The sequence below is a fragment of the Salvia hispanica genome, chromosome 2, assembly GCF_029641045.1.
Source record: "Salvia hispanica isolate PSC_SH4W2 chromosome 2, Shi_PSC_v1, whole genome shotgun sequence".
Lineage (NCBI taxonomy): Eukaryota > Viridiplantae > Streptophyta > Magnoliopsida > Lamiales > Lamiaceae > Salvia > Salvia hispanica.
The window spans coordinates 13,449,534-13,469,136 of record NC_142693.1 but is presented as its reverse complement, the minus strand read 5'-3'; the positions used below and the strand labels follow the sequence as shown (position 1 = coordinate 13,469,136).

The following is a 19,603-nucleotide window of genomic DNA, read 5'->3' as shown; positions in this document are numbered from 1 at the left end:
ACTTCCAACATGCCATATGTATGAAAGCAACACGTAATGCGCAATTGATGTAGGCGAATAATATCAACGATTATCACAGCGAAGCTCCCAGTCCATCGGCATGCTCCATCACTATGGCTATATCAGAATCTACTATTCAAATTCTTTCTGCATTGATAGAATTGAATCTAAGTGAGTAATCACAAGCATTTTCCACCAAGAAAAATCTACGTCAATTAAACCATAAACCAACCCAACACGAAAAATAAAAACAAAACAAATAAACTGCAATTGCACAAACCACACCTCACTCTTCTTCAATTAAGCCAACACATGCTGATGCAGGGATGAAATCTAGTTCAATTAAACCAACCAAATACCAATAAATTGGCAAACTAGTTCAATTCAACCAATCGAAAAACTCAAAAATCTAAAACTAAATCAATTAAACCAATCTGGATACAATTTGCATCATTTAGCAAATAATTCAAATTAAAATCGTGCATAGTGGTTTTAACTGATTTAATTAAATCAAACATATCCCAAAAGATTATAATCCCATCTTCGTTAAATCACCAAATAAACACTCTGCTGCGATGATGAACAGATTTGAAAAAAATAAAAAAATAAACCACATATTAATTTAGGGAAACATTCATCAACACAAATCAAATGACTGTAATAGACACATGGCAGAGGGGAAGATATGGTTAACTCATCGTATGTGTCAAGGATTCTAGCAAGCATAATCGAAGAGTTGCTAAGCGGGGGAAGATAATTCAAACTTGAAAATTTCACGAATCGAGTGAAATCTGCAATTAGTTCAGCCCTAAAAACAACATCCGCGAGAATGTTGAATGAGGATAGAAAAAAATTGAACGAGATACTAACCTGTTTTCATTCACTGCGCACAAGCTGTGTGTTTGAGCAAGAAAGAGAAATTATGGTAGGGCAAATCAGCTTGGGAAGAACGAAATTGAGGGCAATGAAGTCAATTATTCATATAATCTTGACACGATAATTGATGCAGATTTAAATACCTGGCCTGAATGCTGATAATATAATCGGGATATTCATGATAAAAGTGTCGGGCTTTTTTGAGAAGCGTGTATTTACATGGGCCGCGAGAAACACATTTTTTGTATCAAATATTTATATTTGACCAGAGACTAGTATGAATCAGTAGTAAAAGGTAGTATCAAATGACCCCTTATGATTTAAATAACTAATTTCATCAAAATTTTAATTTTAATTAGCTAATTTTATAAATTATAACATTAACTAGAAGTCAACCACAAGTTAGTATTATTTAATTGACAATTTTTCCTTTCTGAATTTTTGTTTTAGATAATTGTTGGTAGGTCCACAAAAACGTTCGAACTATAATCAACTCTCAATAAACATTACCTTAAAAAAGAATAAATCTAAATACTTACCATATTTGATAATCAGACAATAACTGTACTAAACCATAATATTAACTCTTCTTTTTTATGTTAAAAATCCCACAGTTTTCCATTTGAACCAACTTTTATTAAAATGTTTATTTTGGAAAATTCACTATCTATATCCAAATTATTTATTGGTCAATCCTTTAACCTTAAAATTAAGGGGTGCAATCTGAAAATTAGAAGTTGTAAAGGGTTAGAGTGCAAAGTCACAGTTAAATGATAGCTGAAGATACAGCGATTTGAGATTTCCCAAATTTAAAGCGACACATTCGCCGCAGCTTCCACCAGACCGTGAGCTAGTTGCCGGAAAAATTAACGTATAGAAACAAGGATATGGCAGGCGGCGGCGGGAAAGAAGGCGACTGGGAGTGCGGCGGATGCCACAATAGGAACTATGCCTTCCGATCCTTCTGCAATCGTTGCAAGCAGCCGCGGCTTCTCGTCGACACCAATACCCCTGCCGATTCCAAGTGGCTTCCTCGGATTGGCGACTGGATCTGCACCGGTATGTTGTCCACTGTCGTATTCCTTTGCTATTTGATTGTGTTGCTCCGTTCGGAAATCCGATAACGGAAGTTGTTTTTAAGCCTGATTTTTTGTTCGTGGAGTTGAATTGGGTATAGAATCCGTAGCGATTATCATCATATTGTAAATTTTTGTTGCTGCACTTATCTAGCTCGCGAACTTGGAAGTGATCAGCTCATGCTTGAATGTAGTCAGTGATGATTGTGAACCTAATTGATTTTGATATGCTGACTGATAATTATTTAGTAGATATAGTACTATGTGGGAACTGTCTAATTGTACTTACTGCTGAGATATGATTATGAAAGTGAATTTTAGTTTAATTGCTGTTGAAAGGCTCTTCATCTGTTTGTGGTTATTACTAAGATGGTGTTAGGCCTGTTAAATGATCATTTAAGTTTCCCAAACATTCAAGAGACAATTACAACACTATATAAAACTTTAAAACCCTCTCTATTTGTTTATTTTCCTTATACAGTTAGATGTGATGGTTTTATCCGAATCAGATTTTCTGAACTTAGTCTTCGTGTATTGAGTTTCTAGGATCCTGCTCAAAGGTGACAATTGGTAGTGACAGTGTTAGTTGGTACTTGGTCTAATGTGCTGTATGAATTTCTGCAGTTTTCTGTGAGGACATACCATGAACTTAATGTTTTACTATCTGTTCCAGTTTACACAAATACTGCTAATGTTTCAATATGATCCCTCTCATGCTTCCACCTTTTACTATGTGACGCTTTCATTTCCATATGGAAAGTCCTAAATATGTGATGAACATGCCAATGTTTCATATCTTTGTTGGTTAAAATCTCTTAATTTGTTCACCAAGTGCTGTACAATTTAGCATGTCTCTTACAATAATGAAGAAGTTGATTTCAATTAGGTTGAGTTGTTTCATGTTTTGTGTATGTGTATTTTGGTATTGGATGGCGGGTTGGCGTGCGTATTCTTCGCTTGTATCTACTTCGTGGCTGCATTCTGGGTTGCGTGTGTGTGCAATGGATCAATAGGTTGCACTAACAACAATTATGCATCAAGAGAAAAGTGCAAAAAGTGTGGCCAACCTAAGGAGCTAGCAGCAATGCCGGCAGTTGCAATCCCCGGAGCTTCTGTCCCTACTCATCCAACTTATTTTGCCAGGGCCCGAGGAGGAATGGAACAAATGGTGAATGTTGGATCTATCCATCCATCAATCTCTTTGAACTCTGATTGGTCCATTGGAGGGGCCAATCAATATGGAAACCAGCCTAGTGATCTTTATGGACTTCTGTCAGTATCTAATTGGCCCTTGGGGGGAGGCAGCATATCTGGACTATCGTATCCTAGCCAAGCAAATCTACATCCACCAGCTCCTAATGGTAATGGATGGCGTAGTGGTGATTGGATGTGCACTTGTGGTTTCCACAATTATTCCTCACGTTTACAGGTATGCACAAGTATAGTAAGCAGTAAGCACCCAGGCTGATAATTTTGCTCAGATTTGTGGATATAAAATCAGTTATTGAAAAGAAAAGAGATATATAATTCATATCATTCAGCTGTGTTACTGACAGGGATAGTCCCCTGCAATTCTATGCGTTATCTGTATCTGTTTATTCTTTATTGGTTGTTGATAGAGTCTAGTAGTTTATTAGAGATCTGTTTTATCTATTAGAGTTAGAGTTGGTTTAGGAGTTCAGGAGTCTTTTTCTGTAGTGTTATAAATAGCTCTCAATGGAAGAGCTGTGTCTTAAAAGTTACTAGAGTTTAGGACAATAGTTTACTGGTGGCCTCAATTGAGGAATATCTTTTATTTTCTGTTCATCAGTTTAGTGCAATATCGAGATTACTTTTTTCTGTTCATTTGTTTTTCTTCCTCCCTGTTCATTTCCTGTGAATTTCCAGCAGCCGCCGCCTTAACTCTCAGTTGCTGAGTTTGAGAGGAGGTTTGCTATCAATATGTTAATTGCCTGCAGTTCGCTGCTAGTATTGACTTTGAAATTTAATAGGAAATGATCTGTTACTTTTCCCATCTTTATGTTCCTTATGAAAACCTTATTGCTATTAGAAATGTAATTATGAATTTGAGTGCTAGAGTTGTGCATTTTCATTGAATTTAAATCTTGTAGCCTATTCATCTCAATTTTACATTTGCAGTGCAAAAAGTGCAATGCCCCTGCACCAATATCAGCACCTGCATCTCTCGGCAGCCCTGTAACAGGTGTGTGTATAAGATTGTTAGCTAAATCTGATTAAAAGTAGAAGTAATATCAGTGTTCTCCAAATCAATAATGTTGAGTGAATCCATTGGCTCTAGACCTCTAGTATATTGTTGCTTTCATACATTTTCTTCCTTTCCTTGAGCATACCTGATGTTGGTTCATATATGGTTTAATTGGAGATGAACTTGAAATCTGTCATGACTAGATAGTTTTAGTTTTTTTGGTTTTCTACATGATAAGAAACCTTTAGCATATCATTTCCTTTATTTTATTTTATAGATAACCCATGTGAAGAGGCGGTATCTTTTATCAGTCCTACAATTCATCCGTGTTTTTTTGTTTTAAACTTCGTTATGTTTCAAATCTAGGGAAGCATACGCCATCATAACAATTGGCTATTGTTGAGTTCATTTTAAACTTGCGGAGAACAGTAAATTGTAATAATAAAATGTGGAAATGGTTTGGAGCTTACAATCATATAGTGAGGAAATAATGGTATATCCTATACCCCTTGACAAATCTTGAACTTTTTTTAATGTATCATTCATTGAACAAAGATACGGTCATACAGAGGACATAATACTTGCTTCTCTCTTCCCACATTCTATTTTGAGATTTACCTAGAATCGACATGAATACTTAACTTTCGGACAACACTCATTTTTAAGAGGTACATTACTGGACTCGAATCATATTAAGTAACTAGATTTCATTTTGGCTTTGAGGATATGAAATCATAGCATATATGTTGCAATACTTCAAATCTCTTATTCCAACCACCAAATATTTGGGTTGATTCATAATGTTTTGACCTTACATTGTTCTATTACTAGCATACATTTTGATCAGCACTCATATTTGATGTAACCTAACTGTCCTGATCTGATCTACTATCCGGACAAACTAGTGATATTGTGTTTGCTCTTCTGTTGAAGCTCATGGAACAAAACGCCTGGCATCTGAAGAATTTGCTCACAACTTTGATAATAAGAGACTGAATGCTGGACAAGTATGGAATATATTTTTAGGATCTGCTTTAATTTATATACTCCTAGCAGATATAGTTCCCGGTTTATATTGTTTTGGTGCTATTTTTCGTTCTTGTCCTATCTGATGACTAACAGGCATATGGGCTCCAGCAACCAAATTCAGGGCTTGACCCATTCCAAAGTCGTGGTGGCAGTCAAGTGAACAGTATGTACACTCCCATGCACAGTGTTAATACCCCAATTCCTCCAAATTGGCAAGTTAACCTTCAAGTATCTCGCCTGGCACCAGCACCTGCACACGTTGGGAAAGGGTAAATTTAGAGGACTGCTTTATAGATGCAGCAATTGATTAATTTCACATTTTTTTTGTTAAGTTTAAGGTTATCTGTATCTCTGCTACCTTTCCGTCCGTCCTTATTAGTCTTTTTTTTTCTCCTTTTACTCATCTACAAATCTGTCTGACAAATGAAATCACATATATTGGAGCAATAGTTTAAAATACTGAAGGTAAACTGAGTTTATAATGCTCACAAATTTTGTATGATCAATGTAATATTGATATAGAAGTAAGATACACAAACCTAGGTTTCTTTGTGACACACTGATAGAATTTGACAAAATCATGGAGTGACTTCATTTTTCACAGTACCTTTTTAAATGCCTGAAGGTTACCTTCTTTGTTGTACTCTGCAGAGCAAAGCAATGGCGTGATGGGGATTGGATGTGTTCAAATTGCAATAATCACAATTATGCCTCACGAGAACAATGTAATAGGTGAGTAATTCAAGCTGAAGTTGATTGCATATTAGATAATAAAACTGCTGAGTAACATCCTAAGCTAGGAAAGTATTAGCCCTTTTGTTCCCAGTTTCCCATGTTTTCCTGAACAATACCAAGTGTACTTTGGAGTAGATCCTAATTTTGTGTAACCATTTGTTCATTTCACTAAAATATTCTTACCTTTCTGACTGTGATCGAATGAAGAGGACTTGGGGTACCGAGTTGACCTTCGTTGAGAGTTTACGATAGCCCCTTTTGTATTTGCAGGTGCAAAAGCATGAGAGAGGTGCCTGTTCAACCCGTAAGTGTTGCTTAGAGTCGTGAACCCCGAGAGCGTGTTGTGCTTCGTGTGATTTCCCACCAAGGGAATAAGAAGACTGCAGATATTTGCAGTGCGATGTGTTTGTTTGCGGTGCGATGTGTTTGTTTGGAAGTGTATTGTAGATTCAATCATGGTTGCCTGCCTGCGGCTGATGGTAATTTGCAGTATTTGACGAACTATGGATATTTTTTCCCTTTTCTTCGTCTTCTTTAATATTATAGCAGAAGTGTTACCAAGTATTATTGTGTGGAAGTATTTGTATTCGATTGATATTAATGCAAAAATAGTTGAATCTCATTTATTAGGGATAATTTTAGGGTTTAGTGTATAAAAAGTTTTGAGTAAGCATATATCATACAAAAGTCCTAATTAGTGTTTCAAATTAGTATATTCGGTCTAAAATCACTAATACTTTATTTTTTTTTCTGAAACTTCTCATCCTATTCACTCCAAAATTATGTCATGTTAAAATTCCATGGAAGAGGATAATCTTCAGCTTGCCAATCTGGGCAATAGTTGCAAATAATTTTACTTTTTACTATGCTCTTTATGTACTCATGAATTGGCTTTCTAGGCTAGGGGTGGATCGGTACGGTATACCGTGCCTAGAGTGTCATACCGCATACCGTACCGAAAGTAGTGATATGACAAAATTCCATACTGATACCTTACCGAATTTTTGGTATACCGGACTTCGGTATACCGATAATTCAGTATGATAATTTTCAATACCATTATCATTTTGTTAATGCGGTATACCGTACATTTATGGTATACCGTAATACCGTTATACATGTTATAAACAAATTATATCCAAAATATTTAAAATACTGTAACATTTTCAAATGTTCAACTATTTGAAAAAAGTCCAAAACAATAAAACTTCAACAATTCAAATCCAAATCTAAAACAACCAAACCTATACCCAAAATATTTAAAATAACATTTAAACTTAAACTTAATGATATCATCATAATCTAACTATTGATATTAATATTAAATACTCCATCTGTCCCGCTTTAGGAGTCCCGGTTGATCAATTTCTAATGTCCTGCTTTAGGAGTCCCTATTGGTATAAACTAATAAAAAAAATGCCTACAAAGTAAGTAAAAAAATGTTAAAAGTGGATCCCAACATCCATTACAACATTTATTTATTACACACTGAAACACTTTCTTAAAACATGTGTCCAACTCAACCGGGACTACTAAAACGGGACGGAGGGAGTATAAAATGAGACACAGTTTAGGTTACTGTTCAAATATGTGCCAAATGAATCTACGTGAGATGTGGGCGAAGGGATTAAATTTGAAAGTAGGGTTTGAGGTCTTTTATATAGTACTATTTAATTAGATTATGTATATTAAATATTTTAAGTTTATACATATTGCATATTATACCGAAGATTCGGTATACTGCGGTATATCGCATGTATGGTACATACCGAAGATTCGGTATACCACGGTATACCGCCGTCGCCGTATGAGATATTTGATACCGTTACAATGCCGAAAACTTCCGGTACGGTATGATACCGTACCAAAAACTACAGTATACCGAAAAATCGGTATTTTCGGTATGGTAAGTCCGGTATGTCGGTATTTTTTTCCACCCCTATTCTAGGTCTTCAAGAAATGGGTTCCTTGTCTAAACATGTTTCTGTTCTTAAATATTGGTGAGAGTGAGATTATGGTGGATTACATGATTACCAGGGGAATAATGTGACTAAAACTAGAAAGCTTTTAAACACAGTGGGATTCATGGTGGCTTTGTGTGCGTTGGTTCGTCTCCCCTTATTTGGAACGCCTAATGGGGTCGTGCTCTGTGCGTCACTGGCCCTTGGTTTTTTGGGACTTGGAAGAGCTGGATTTGCCATTAACCATATGGATGTGGCTCCAAGATAAGCAGGAATTGCCATGGGGGTGTGTAACACGGCTGGTATCTAAGACGGCATACAAGTAGTCTTCTGGGGTGCTAAGGCTGAGCCATTGGACTTGACAAGTCCTGAGAGCTGGAGATCAGTTTTCCTTATTCGGGCTTGCTATCTGCAGCTCAATAATATTCCTTGTATTATCATCAGGGACAGAATATTTGAATGAGGTGTGTATTTAGTATGAAAAATAAGAAAAAGTAACATTGTTAATGGATGGAATGTATTAATTTGATATATTAATCAAATTTTTTGTATAGTATTCTATTTCTCTCCATCCCTTATTAATTGACAACGTTTGACTTGATATGCGTTTCAAAAAATATACTCCCTCCGTCCCACAAAAGATATTACATTTGTGGGACAATACGAGATTTTAGGAGATTTTATTTTGAATGTTAAATGGAGAGAGAAAATATTATTTCTATATTCATGTGAGAGAGAACTTTTTCTAAAAATGAAAATGTGACATCTTTTGTGGGACAAACTAAAAAGGAAAGTGTGATATCTTTTGTGTGACGGAGGGAGTAGTAAAAAGTGGGTGGAAAAAGTTAGTGGAACATATATCCTATTTTTATATACTGAGTACTATGCATTAATTTTATAATAAAATGTTAGTTGAGTGTGTTAGTGAAATGCGAGGCTCGTTACCAAATAGTTGTAAAAAGTAAGAGTGTCAATTAATTGGGGACAGACGAAAAAAGAAATTAGTGCCAACAAATGGGGCGGAAAGAGTATATATATACTAACTTAAAACTTTTTATATTAATTTGAAATACTGGTGTAATATTTTTTTTATGTATGATGTAATTACCCTTATTCCATACCATAATCCAAAATTGGTACCCAATAGTATTTAAGAATTAAGGCCACAAATGATTTATTTAATTAAATTTATTCATAAAAAGTCAAATAATATGAAGTTCTCGGACAAATGAATATACGTCTCATTTGGATTTATTTCGTAGATCAAATATAATGATGCAAAGGGGTAAAAATGGTAAATGTAACTTTTAATACTCCCTTCGTTCTAGTTCTAGTTCTAGTTCTAGTTCTACTTCTACTTCTACTTCTACTGTAACTTGTTCAACAATAAAATGGTCGATTTTTAAATGGGTGTATCGGCCATGACCGATCCCATAGGGCCGTCGATCGGCCCTCCATTGTGGTGATAGGGCCAATGATCGGCCCTATGATCGATTTTTTTCTTATGTTTGCTGAGAAAGAAAGAAGAGAGGAAGAAGAAATATGTTGGAGGAAGACGAAGAAGATACGGCTAGTTGAGGAAGAAGAGAAAATGTAACCTAATGTATATTTAAACTAATTTTATTAATTCTATTGGGCTTATTAGTGGGCCAATAATTTCATTAAATAAATGGACTATAGATAAGAGATGACCTAATTTAGGTTTTCATCTAATTAATTAATACTTGTCACATATTGGGATCAATTAAAATTTATTTCAAGTATTATACTCTCTGTCCCAAACCACTCGCACTTTTTGATTTTGGCTTTTTCGGCTCGTCCCAAACTTCTTACACTATTTCTATATTTAGTAAGAACAAGAGTATTTAATTAATATATTGGGTTAGTTAAGTGTTCCTATATTAGGTGATTTATCAATACACTTAAAATATTAATTTAATTATACTAAAAAATCAATCCTAATTTAGGATGCAAAATGAAAAGTGCAAGTAACATGAGATAGATGGAGTATTATTTTTAAGTTTTAATCTAATTAAATTGATAACATATTTAATATAGAAGTGTGAAAAATAGTGATGACGTGGAAATGAAATGGAAAGTTAGATAGGCCTCGATAGATAGACCATTTGAAAGGATCTTTCGTGGTGAATGCTCAAATTCCAATTCAATTTCACTTCTAATTCCATTTATCAAATGGACCTGCAAGTTATTATTATTATTAGCGATTGATAATGCGGTGATTTGGTTATATACTATGTGAATTATGGACCATAAAAAGATTCATGCCAGTGCCACTATGCACTTAAGTTTATATACTCATGGGATTTTGATTATGTAAATGTATTACTCCCTTCACCTTTGAAATACTGGCTCGTTTAATCATTTTACGGTGTTTACAAATGAATTTTCTTTAATAGTAATAAATGAATCAGTATTTCGTTCCACTAATATTGAAACATTGCTTTTAAGCATAATGTTGTTTTCTGAATTAAATAGAAAAAGACAAAAAAGAAATGTTGATATTTTCATTTTAGAAAATATATCATTTTCACGAGACAATTCAAAAAAGAAAAGTACTACTTAGTATTTTATTTTGAATATAGCATAAAGAGCACTAATTTCTTAAAGTCCGGTTATTTAAGTATGGACAAAGAGAGCACTTCATAACTAAAAAACTTTTACCGATAATAAATATGAATAGCACTAGTATATATATTTTCATTACTTTTATTAGTCCATATTAAATTACTAGTATTATTAATTTATTACAAGCTGGATTTTGGTTTTGTTATGTTAGTAAATTAGTAATCGTAGGAGTACTTTTTATTAAGCTAATTGGCATACATACCGTGATTATGATACCAACCATCAATCTGACAGGAAGACTCATTCCACTGACTCAGCTACCTCTCTTTCTTTGTTTCTCTGTGACTCTGCAGCGACTCATCCGCCATGACTGGCCACGCCAAACCTCTAAACCCTGACGATTTCCTCCTCAATTACGACGACAACGAAGTCCGCATCGCTGCCGAATTTTTGTCCAATTGGTTGCCCTTCTTAGCTCGCGGCCTCTGCCAATCTTGCACCCACACCATCTCCCACACCATCCGATCTCTCCACACAGGTCTCCATTTCCTCCTAATCATCCCTGCATATGTCTATGTGCTGCTCTAATTAATTGTTACTACTACTCTTTAAAGCTATTCTCTTTCCCTTTCAGATTTCTCCAATAAAATCCTGAATCTTTCTCGGCTATTCAAATTAGGAATTCCAGCTTATATTTGCTATTCAAACGTATTCACGGCCGCAATTGTGATTTTTTTTTTTTTTTTTTTTTTTTTTTTTTTAACTTTTCCTCTGAATTTCGATTTTTCTATTCCTCTTTTGACTGAATTGTAACTTATTAGAGTTTTTTTCCCCTGAATTTCTAAAACTCGATAGGTTTTATCAAGTTTGTGAGTTTTTTTAGCAACTGAATTAAGCTTGAAACTTGTGTATGTAGAACGGGATGCTGCTGTTTCTACACCAAGTATTAACTGCAAGGAAGATTCGGGTAACTGTAGTGCCCGTTCGGACTGGATTGCAAAAGACGGTGCAGATAACTATGATGATGATGATGGTGATGATGATGATTCACATTCTTTGGGTAGTTGGAAGGATGAGGCGGATCGATTATCAGAACAGACTGTTGAAGCATCGTCTACAAGCGAAGTGCTAAACTCCTCAGCACGGCAACAAAGCCCTAGGTTTAAAAAGTCTTGGGCAGATATGGCTATGGAGGATGAGCTTGCAGCAGAAGAAGACAATGAGGATAGCAATGGGCTTGTTGAGGCGAATGATTCTTTTTCAGAGGGAACCTCCGTGGCTGTAGCTAAGCCAAAGGTGGTATTGTCAAGGGATCAGAGAGAATACATTCGGTTCTCTGGAGTCCAAAGGAAAAAGGACTTTATATGTTTGGAAAGGATCAATGGAAAGCTTGTAAACATCGTAGATGGGTTGGAGCTACATAAAGCTGTCTTCAGTGCAGCAGAGCAGAAAAGAATTGTTAGTTACGTTGAGGAGCTTGAAGAGATGGGAAGGAATGGAAAATTGAAATGTGAGTGTTTATCGCATAATTGAGTGATATATTATGTGTTTAGTTCAGCTATAATATTTGAGTTACCTTGCCTATGATGATCGTAAGAAATTAAGAATACCTATATATCAAAGACTCATTATATGAGCATATCTCTATTTTTTGTGTGATCTATGTTGTCGATTTAATTACTTTGTAATGAAATCCATTTTCCCGTTAGGTAAAGTGAAATGCCTTACTAAGGGAAACATGGTTTTATAACTCTTGGTTTCCATTTCTTATTTTCAAATGTGTTCTTAAATAGGCATATATATTGAGGGTAAATGTGTATATTAGAATGAATTGCATATCTCATACCTCGCTTTCAATATGCATACATGCATGTTCATAGTGTAGAAGATGCCATGTTAATATAAGGTTTAATTAGATGTATACCTTTTTGCACATCTATGCAATATATAATAACTTGAATAAGTAAGTATAATCGTGTAGTAGAAGGGAGATTTATATCTACCATTCTGTAACTTACATTACAAAATATTGCATACCATTCTTGTTTACATGCATTATATACTCCAATAATTTGCTGAAAGATATAGCTCCCCCAGGATTCTATATTTGGTTCAAAGTCTTGGGTTTCAATCTTTCCAACTCACTCAGGATTTCTTGAATATAATGATTGTTAGAGTTTCTGTTTTTTTTTTTTTTTTCATTTTTGGTTGCTAAAGAATGATTACCTTTGTAACTTATATGCTTAATGAGATAGTTGATGACTTGATGCATTGAGTGGACTAGATAAAGGAATTTAAAAATTGACAAAATCTGTTGTGGCCTTTTATGACCAATTTTCAGAGTCACACAACGGTTGATATTTTACTGTAGTATCCCTATTTTCTGCCATGCTTTTGCCGGAATATTGAGTTGACTTGATAAAATAGTCCTGTATTTGCTTTTGATTTTTAAGCAGTAGGGAATTTTATTCTGTTTACTTTCAACTTCTTTTTATGTAGATGTTAGGAGTAATTGTGGGGATTCAAAATATTAAAGAAAGAAGTTTAATGCAAAACAGGTGGCTGATATTGGGAAATTGTACATCAATGAAATATCTAGAACATTCGGCTGAATGTGGTGTTTCCTGCTTATTATTGGAAAAAATAGAATCCTTCCCTTTTCATGCTTTCTAGTGTTGCCCTACACTGATGGATTCTTGGATCCACACCATTGATGACTGATATGATCCGTTCCATGGTTCAAACTGATATACTCCAGTATCTTTATTCTGCCACAGTTAAGAGTAGTTTTTAGTTACCTGAGGCACTGTACTGATTAAGATTCTTTGTATGGTACTTGATTGTAGCGCGCACATATACCGCTCCTCAGAAGTGGATGAGAGGGAAGGGGCGTATAACTCTTCAATTCGGTTGCTGTTACAACTATGCCACAGTAAGTGCCCCGGAATGCTGCTTTTGATATGCAAATAATGTTTAAGTGGTTTCAATAGTTTATGTCTATCAGATTCCATAGTAATGATAATTGGATGGCAGGATAAAAGGGGAAATCCACCAGGCATCCTCAAGGCTGAAATTGTTGATCCGTTGCCTCATTTGTTCAAGGTTATGATCAAAAGGCTTGTCCGGTGGCATGTTTTGCCGTCTTCTTGTGTGCCTGATAGCTGTATCGTGAATATCTACGAAGAAGGGGACTGTATACCGCCTCATATTGACAATCATGAGTTTGTTAGGCCATTCTGTACAGTCTCGTTTCTTAGCGAGTGTGATATACTTTTTGGGTCGAACTTGAAAATAGCTGGCCCTGGTGAATTTGAAGGTGATTTTGCGATTCCCCTGCCACTTGGGTAAGTATATGATGGACCTTACACATTTATTTTATTCTGGATCTTTCAATTCATCTAAATCTTCTTTCCCTAATTTCCGACCAGATCTGTTCTTGTATTGAATGGAAATGGAGCTGATGTGGCTAAACATTGCATCCCAGCCGTCCCTTCCAGAAGGTATTGTTAAATAGAAGATTGATTATTTCTTCTCTCCAACACAATCTACCAAAATTTGATGCCTACCCTGTGTTTTTACCAGGATATCGATTACCTTTAGGAGAATGGATGAAACTAAAAGGCCAATCGGGTACACTCCTGAACCAGATTTGCAAGGGCTTCAACCATTGCTGGATGAAGAGGAAAGATTCAGAAAGGATAATGCTTCAAGAAACAGACGTGCTTCGAGAAGGCCAGCAGATGGAAGGGAGTCCAGGATAGATAGGGGAAGAGGATTGGCTTCGGAAAACCCAAATCCCCGTTATTCAGGACGAACAAGACAAGGCCCTCCAAATAGGAGAAGGTTCCAGTCTAATCTGGAATATTGATGAGTGAAAGATCTTTTAGAGTTGGTTACTGCATTCCCAGTGGTCTCATATATATTCGGATATTCCCCTACATATCTGTTGAGCGACTCTCTGTCGCCACTCATCAGGTATCATCTAAATTATCACTGGAAGCATCTTGGTTTAAGGTTATTATGATGCGTGTGCTTTGCGTATAGCTACAGCAAACTGTTGTCCGAGTCCTGTTCCTTACTTAAAAGAGTCAATGTTAGTTAGGGGGTGAATTTGTGAGTGGGTGTTCGGATGCTCTGTTGTGGTATTTGTGCTTCCTATTTCGAAGATAGGACGATATGATGACGGTGTTCATCTCCGAGTGGTGTTAATATCGCAGGCTCAGCTGCGAAAATGAGTAGTTGAATTCGAAGTTCGAACCTAGAAAGCTGGCTGGAATATAAGAAAACGGCTACAACCATTCAAGGGGAAATTCATTGAAGATTGTTTTTCAATTATTTTTTTCTTCCATAATTTGCTTGTATTTGAGGATGGATGAACACGGATATTTATTTAAGTCGGTTTTTTTCATGACTGTTATTGTATTGAGTTATCAGTTTAAATAAGTATTAGGGATTCTCCGAATCATGCTGGGCTTCATTTTTTTCCTAGATGTTTTAACACAAAGGCAATAATTTATGGTCATTCTTGGTACGATGGAATGAAATGAAGGTAGAATAGAATGAAGTATGAATGAAATTAAGAAAGGAATAGAATGAAATTGTCAATCCTCCTATGTTTGATGACAAATGATGTAAGAATTGAATGAAATACACACACACACACAACACACACTTTCATTGCACACTACACACTGCATATAATAGTTGCTGCAATTTAATAGGAGGAGAATTATTCAAATAGTTGTTCTTGTATTTGCAATGGGATAGTAGCTTTCAACTTTTGAACTAGAGCATTAAATACAAACTTGATGCTATAAGTATTAGTGGTTGATATATAGAGTTTGCTGTTTATGGTTTTGTATGTCACTTTCCGATAATTCAATTCAAGAAAAGCAAGAATGTGTGTCTGTGTGTGTGAGAGAGAGAGAGATCTTTGGAGATATGGGAAAAGAAGAAGATGATTACGCATAAGAAAAGAGTTATTGGAAAATAGAATGTAGGTAAGCTATCCAGGATTTGGGATGGAATAGTAGGACTGATTTTTACTGCCTAATCATACAGCCAGCTAGTTGATGGGTAATTAGACTAAGAAATGACCACATATATAAGAAAATTAAAGCTAGAAATTTAATAGAGACAAAAAGATTGTAAAGCTAGAAAATTAATAGATAGACTAAGAAAGTATGATGATGGTAGTGTCAAAATCAAAGAAAATTGGGAAGCAATCTCAAAAGTTGAACCAATCCATCACAGAGAGGCAGAAAAGTGGAACGAAGATGATTTCAAGGAGGGACTAGGAATAACTTTTATCCCAGTTCAGCAATTTGCACAATCAAGAAAATAATTCGATTTTTTTGTAGTGACGATGTTCTATTTATTCATATTGTTATTATCTCTAATATGATTGTAACGCATGAATACCAAAACATCCACGACATATATACATATCTAAATTAGTAGTTCTTGTTGCAAGGCAAATGAGGTATACCTCCGTCCCAAAATAGTTGAGACGTTTCTTTTAAAAACTGGATTAAAGAAATTAATATTTAAAGGTTAAAATGAGAAAGAATAAAGTATGAAACATAGTATTAGTAACTATTAGAAGAAAAAAAATTCTCTTTTGTTCCGCTTTCTATTATTTTTCTGCACTCGTTTTATAAAAATGATAGTAAAGTAAGAGATAATAATATAGATAAGAGCAGTAATAAAGCAGGAGAGAATAAGATTTTCCATTTAAAAGAAAAACTTAATTATCTTGAAATGATCCGAGAAAAATATGACTTAGTTACCTTGAAACAAAGGAAGGACATTAATTAAAGTAATTAAATTTGACTAATTTTCCTCTCAATCTCCCCTTCAGTTTAAATGAATCCTACCATCCACACCACATAATAAAACCTAATTATATGTACACATGTTCAATCATGATATCCATTGATTCTCACTCAAAATGCCTTTGGAGCCGTGCCATAATAGTTTGGACTGTTTTTTTTAGTTTAAACTCGAAACACTATAAACTTGTTTTTATGTTGAAAGATTCGGAATCTCTAACAACAAAATCACTCGTGCACGAGGATTCTATTAAACCTTATAGGCGTACTCATCATTATTTTAACTATATTTTTTCTTGAAGCATTTCGAGTGCTTTAGAGCATCCGCAATGGTGCTTAGGCCAGCAATAGGCCAGTCATAGGCCAGTCATTTTTTCCTCTGCCACGTCAGTAACACTAAAAAATCTACCTGCCACATCAGATTTAGGCCAGCCATAGGCTAGCCGCAATAAAAATAATTCAAAATATACTACATTTACGGAATTAAAATTACGATTAAAATACGGAATTAAATTTACGAGACATATACGGGAAAATTCATTAATTTTATTTAAATAAAAAAAAGTACATTAACTAAAAATCATAAAAATAACATAATAAAAAAAAATCCGGGCTTCCACACACGAGCCGCCTTGAATCTGTTATAGTTTGACGCTAGCCGAACGGGGGTATGACATGTTTCTGTTTTAGGTCTTAATTTTGTATTGGGCTAGTTGTTGTTGTCCATCGCTAGATGTGGCTCTTATACACAAATTTAGAGATAGAGAAAATCGCGTTTATATAGTTTTTCAAAAATTTTAAAAAAGAATTAAATTTTTTTTAAAAAAGAATTAAAAAAAAATTAAAAAAAAGAATAAAAAAAAAAAAAATTCGGCGCTGGCCGATCGGGCCGCCACAATGGCGGCCAGCGCATCGGCCAGCCCACGCCGATCAGCTCGCCGATTTCGCGCTGGCCGACTCCAATGGTTCGGCTAGCCGATCGGCCAGCGCGACGAATCGGCTAGCCGGTCGCTAGCCGACCATTGCGGATGCTCTTATTATAAAAGAATAACTGTGTGCTCTCAATATTGCAGTAATTAGCAGGTAAACGTTATTTGTATATCGATGATCTTGAATGAATAGAGGGGGTTATATAGTTTAGGTATTAGTATATGCCATGTACGGATGTGTGATCAAATATTAACTAATTTTCGATAATAAGTAATAATTAATTTCAATTTTGTACGTTGAAAATATCAACATAAAGATATAAATTTATCAATCTTCTTGTGTTGATAAACTTATGTCCTTGAGTTGATATTTAAATTTACATGTTGTATTGATATAATTATATCTTTGTATTGATAATTTTTATACACAAAATTGAAATTTATTAATTATTAATGGATTAGTATTACCATAACATGACTCTGTATGTACGTAACATTAATTACTTGGGCGCGTGCTTTTTGTTTTTCAGAAATTCACGTTTTCATTTTTCATTATCACCCCTAAATATTTGTCAATTGGTCGGTTAATAGAATTATCATTTTATTTTTATTATAAATAATAAGTAAACATCACATTCTATTAATAATTCAATTCATATTCATTATAAAATTAATAATATATAAAAATGTGATACATATTATATTAATAATTTCAACACACATCTATTCAAACACGTGCTAGAAAAAAAAAGCAAAACTCTTGTTCGTGGTTCGTGGATGGAAAGAGTAGCTAATAATGTTTATTTTCTCCCTAGATCCTCTCACGGACATGTTTCTTTATTTTTTAGATCTATTTTATACTTCCTTGAGACATGGCTCCTTCAAAATATTATGGATGGGAAGATAGAGGGATGAAGGGGAGGTTAAAAATAGGAGAACCTGTTTGGAACTTTAGACCATGAAAAATCAATCAGGAAATGCAATGCAATAGCTCAACATGAGACTTGGCAAAGTGAGGTGCATCAGTGGCACATCCACAACCAATAACCGGGGAGGAGACTGGAGAGCAAAACGTTTGGAGGTTGGTAGAACAACAATTTTTGGAGTATCAACCCTTCCCTTTTTAGTCCGTACTATAAGAATATGCATTTTCTAAATTTAGATACTCTTATCTCTCTAATGAGGTGAGACACATACTCCACTAACAAAACTTTAATTACCTTTTCTTTTATTTATCTCTAACTTTATTAATTATGCATTAAAACTAGTGTCCAACCAAAAGTGCATATTCTTGTGGGACGAAGGAAGTAATTAGGAAATAATTGATATATTCAACAACTTTTTCTCTCATACTTTATAGTTTATACTCCTCTTGTAATCTAAAACAATCACTAATCTTTTCTCTCTTTTACTTTATTCCTCTTTTCTATTTTAAAACATCTAATAATTTTTTTTTTCTCTTACTTTATTCATCTTTTCTACTACTCCTTCCGTCCCAAGACAAACGAATCATTTCTTTTGAGCACAAGATTTAAAGAATTGATATTTAAAGAGTTAAAGTGGATAGAGAAAAGTAGAGGAGTGAAGATAAAATAAAGTAAGTGAAGAATAACGTAAGAGAGATGATTTTTTTGCTAAAAAGAGAAATGACCCACTTACGGTGAGACGTCCCAAAAAGAAATGTGACTCGCTTATCTTGGGACAAAGGGAGTATAAAACATTCAACAACATTTTCTTTCTTAACTCTTTAAAATAAAAGTGTATAAACTCTCATACTATCTAATTAAAAAAAGGGATATTGAAATGTAATATCATGAAACTTTCAAAAAGTTGGATTTTTCCCATGAACTTTAAAATTGACAAATAATATTACGAACTTTACCCCGAGTTTGTTTTTTTCCACGAATGAAAAAATTCATGTTATTTTAATAGATTGAAGAACAATTTTGGAGGGAGTGCTACAAGAAAAACTATATATCTTCAAAGATTGAAAAACTTGAAGCTCTCAAAATTGTTGTTGAGAAATTACGAAAAAAAATCCATATCATAATATTATTTGGAGAATTTTATCATTCTTAGGAAAAAACAAACCCGGGATAAAGTTCATGATATTATTTGCCAATTTTAAAGTTTGTGAGAAAAACCCAAACTTTTTGAAAATATCCCTTAAAAAAAAGTCACCTTCGTTGGAAATTAAGGGAGTACCTCATAATCGCCTCTAGCAAGGGAGCCATGGAGTTCCAATTAAAACACATAAATACTAGTGTTACTCCTATAAAGATAATGTACACTTAGAACATGGTTTATGTACAACATCAATTCAAGTTCCAACAAGATCTGTAGATTAATCATGTCGAGTCCTGTGGCACATACA

General features: G+C 34.6%; 2 protein-coding genes across 4 annotated transcripts; both read left to right on the top strand.

Annotated features, from left to right (window-relative positions):
• The first annotated feature begins 1,651 nt into the window (after positions 1–1,651).
• On the top strand, positions 1,652–6,544 carry LOC125201182 (zinc finger (Ran-binding) family protein). 2 transcript variants are annotated; one of them, XM_048099165.2, is made up of 7 exons: positions 1,652–1,935; positions 2,966–3,381; positions 4,092–4,155; positions 5,092–5,165; positions 5,281–5,456; positions 5,839–5,919; positions 6,193–6,544. In XM_048099165.2, the coding sequence occupies exons 1-7, from the start codon at positions 1,764–1,766 to the stop codon at positions 6,239–6,241; spliced, it is 1,032 nt and encodes a 343-aa protein (XP_047955122.1). In that variant the 5' UTR covers positions 1,652–1,763; the 3' UTR covers positions 6,242–6,544. The 2 variants fall into 2 exon arrangements, with proteins under 2 accessions (XP_047955122.1, XP_047955123.1); XM_048099166.2 differs by having other exon boundaries at positions 1,653–1,935; positions 5,296–5,456.
• Positions 6,545–10,745: 4,201 nt separating this feature from the next.
• LOC125201504 (RNA demethylase ALKBH9B-like) lies at positions 10,746–14,877 on the top strand. 2 transcript variants are annotated; one of them, XR_007172915.2, is made up of 7 exons: positions 10,746–11,007; positions 11,386–11,979; positions 13,316–13,401; positions 13,503–13,813; positions 13,898–13,969; positions 14,052–14,444; positions 14,687–14,877. XR_007172915.2 is itself a non-coding variant. In XM_048099650.2 (6 exons), exons 1-6 carry the CDS (start codon positions 10,836–10,838, stop codon positions 14,335–14,337), a joined length of 1,521 nt encoding a protein of 506 aa, XP_047955607.1. In that variant the 5' UTR covers positions 10,746–10,835; the 3' UTR covers positions 14,338–14,877. The 2 variants fall into 2 exon arrangements, 1 of the variants encoding a protein (XP_047955607.1); XM_048099650.2 differs by having other exon boundaries at positions 14,052–14,877.
• Positions 14,878–19,603: the final 4,726 nt, after the last annotated feature.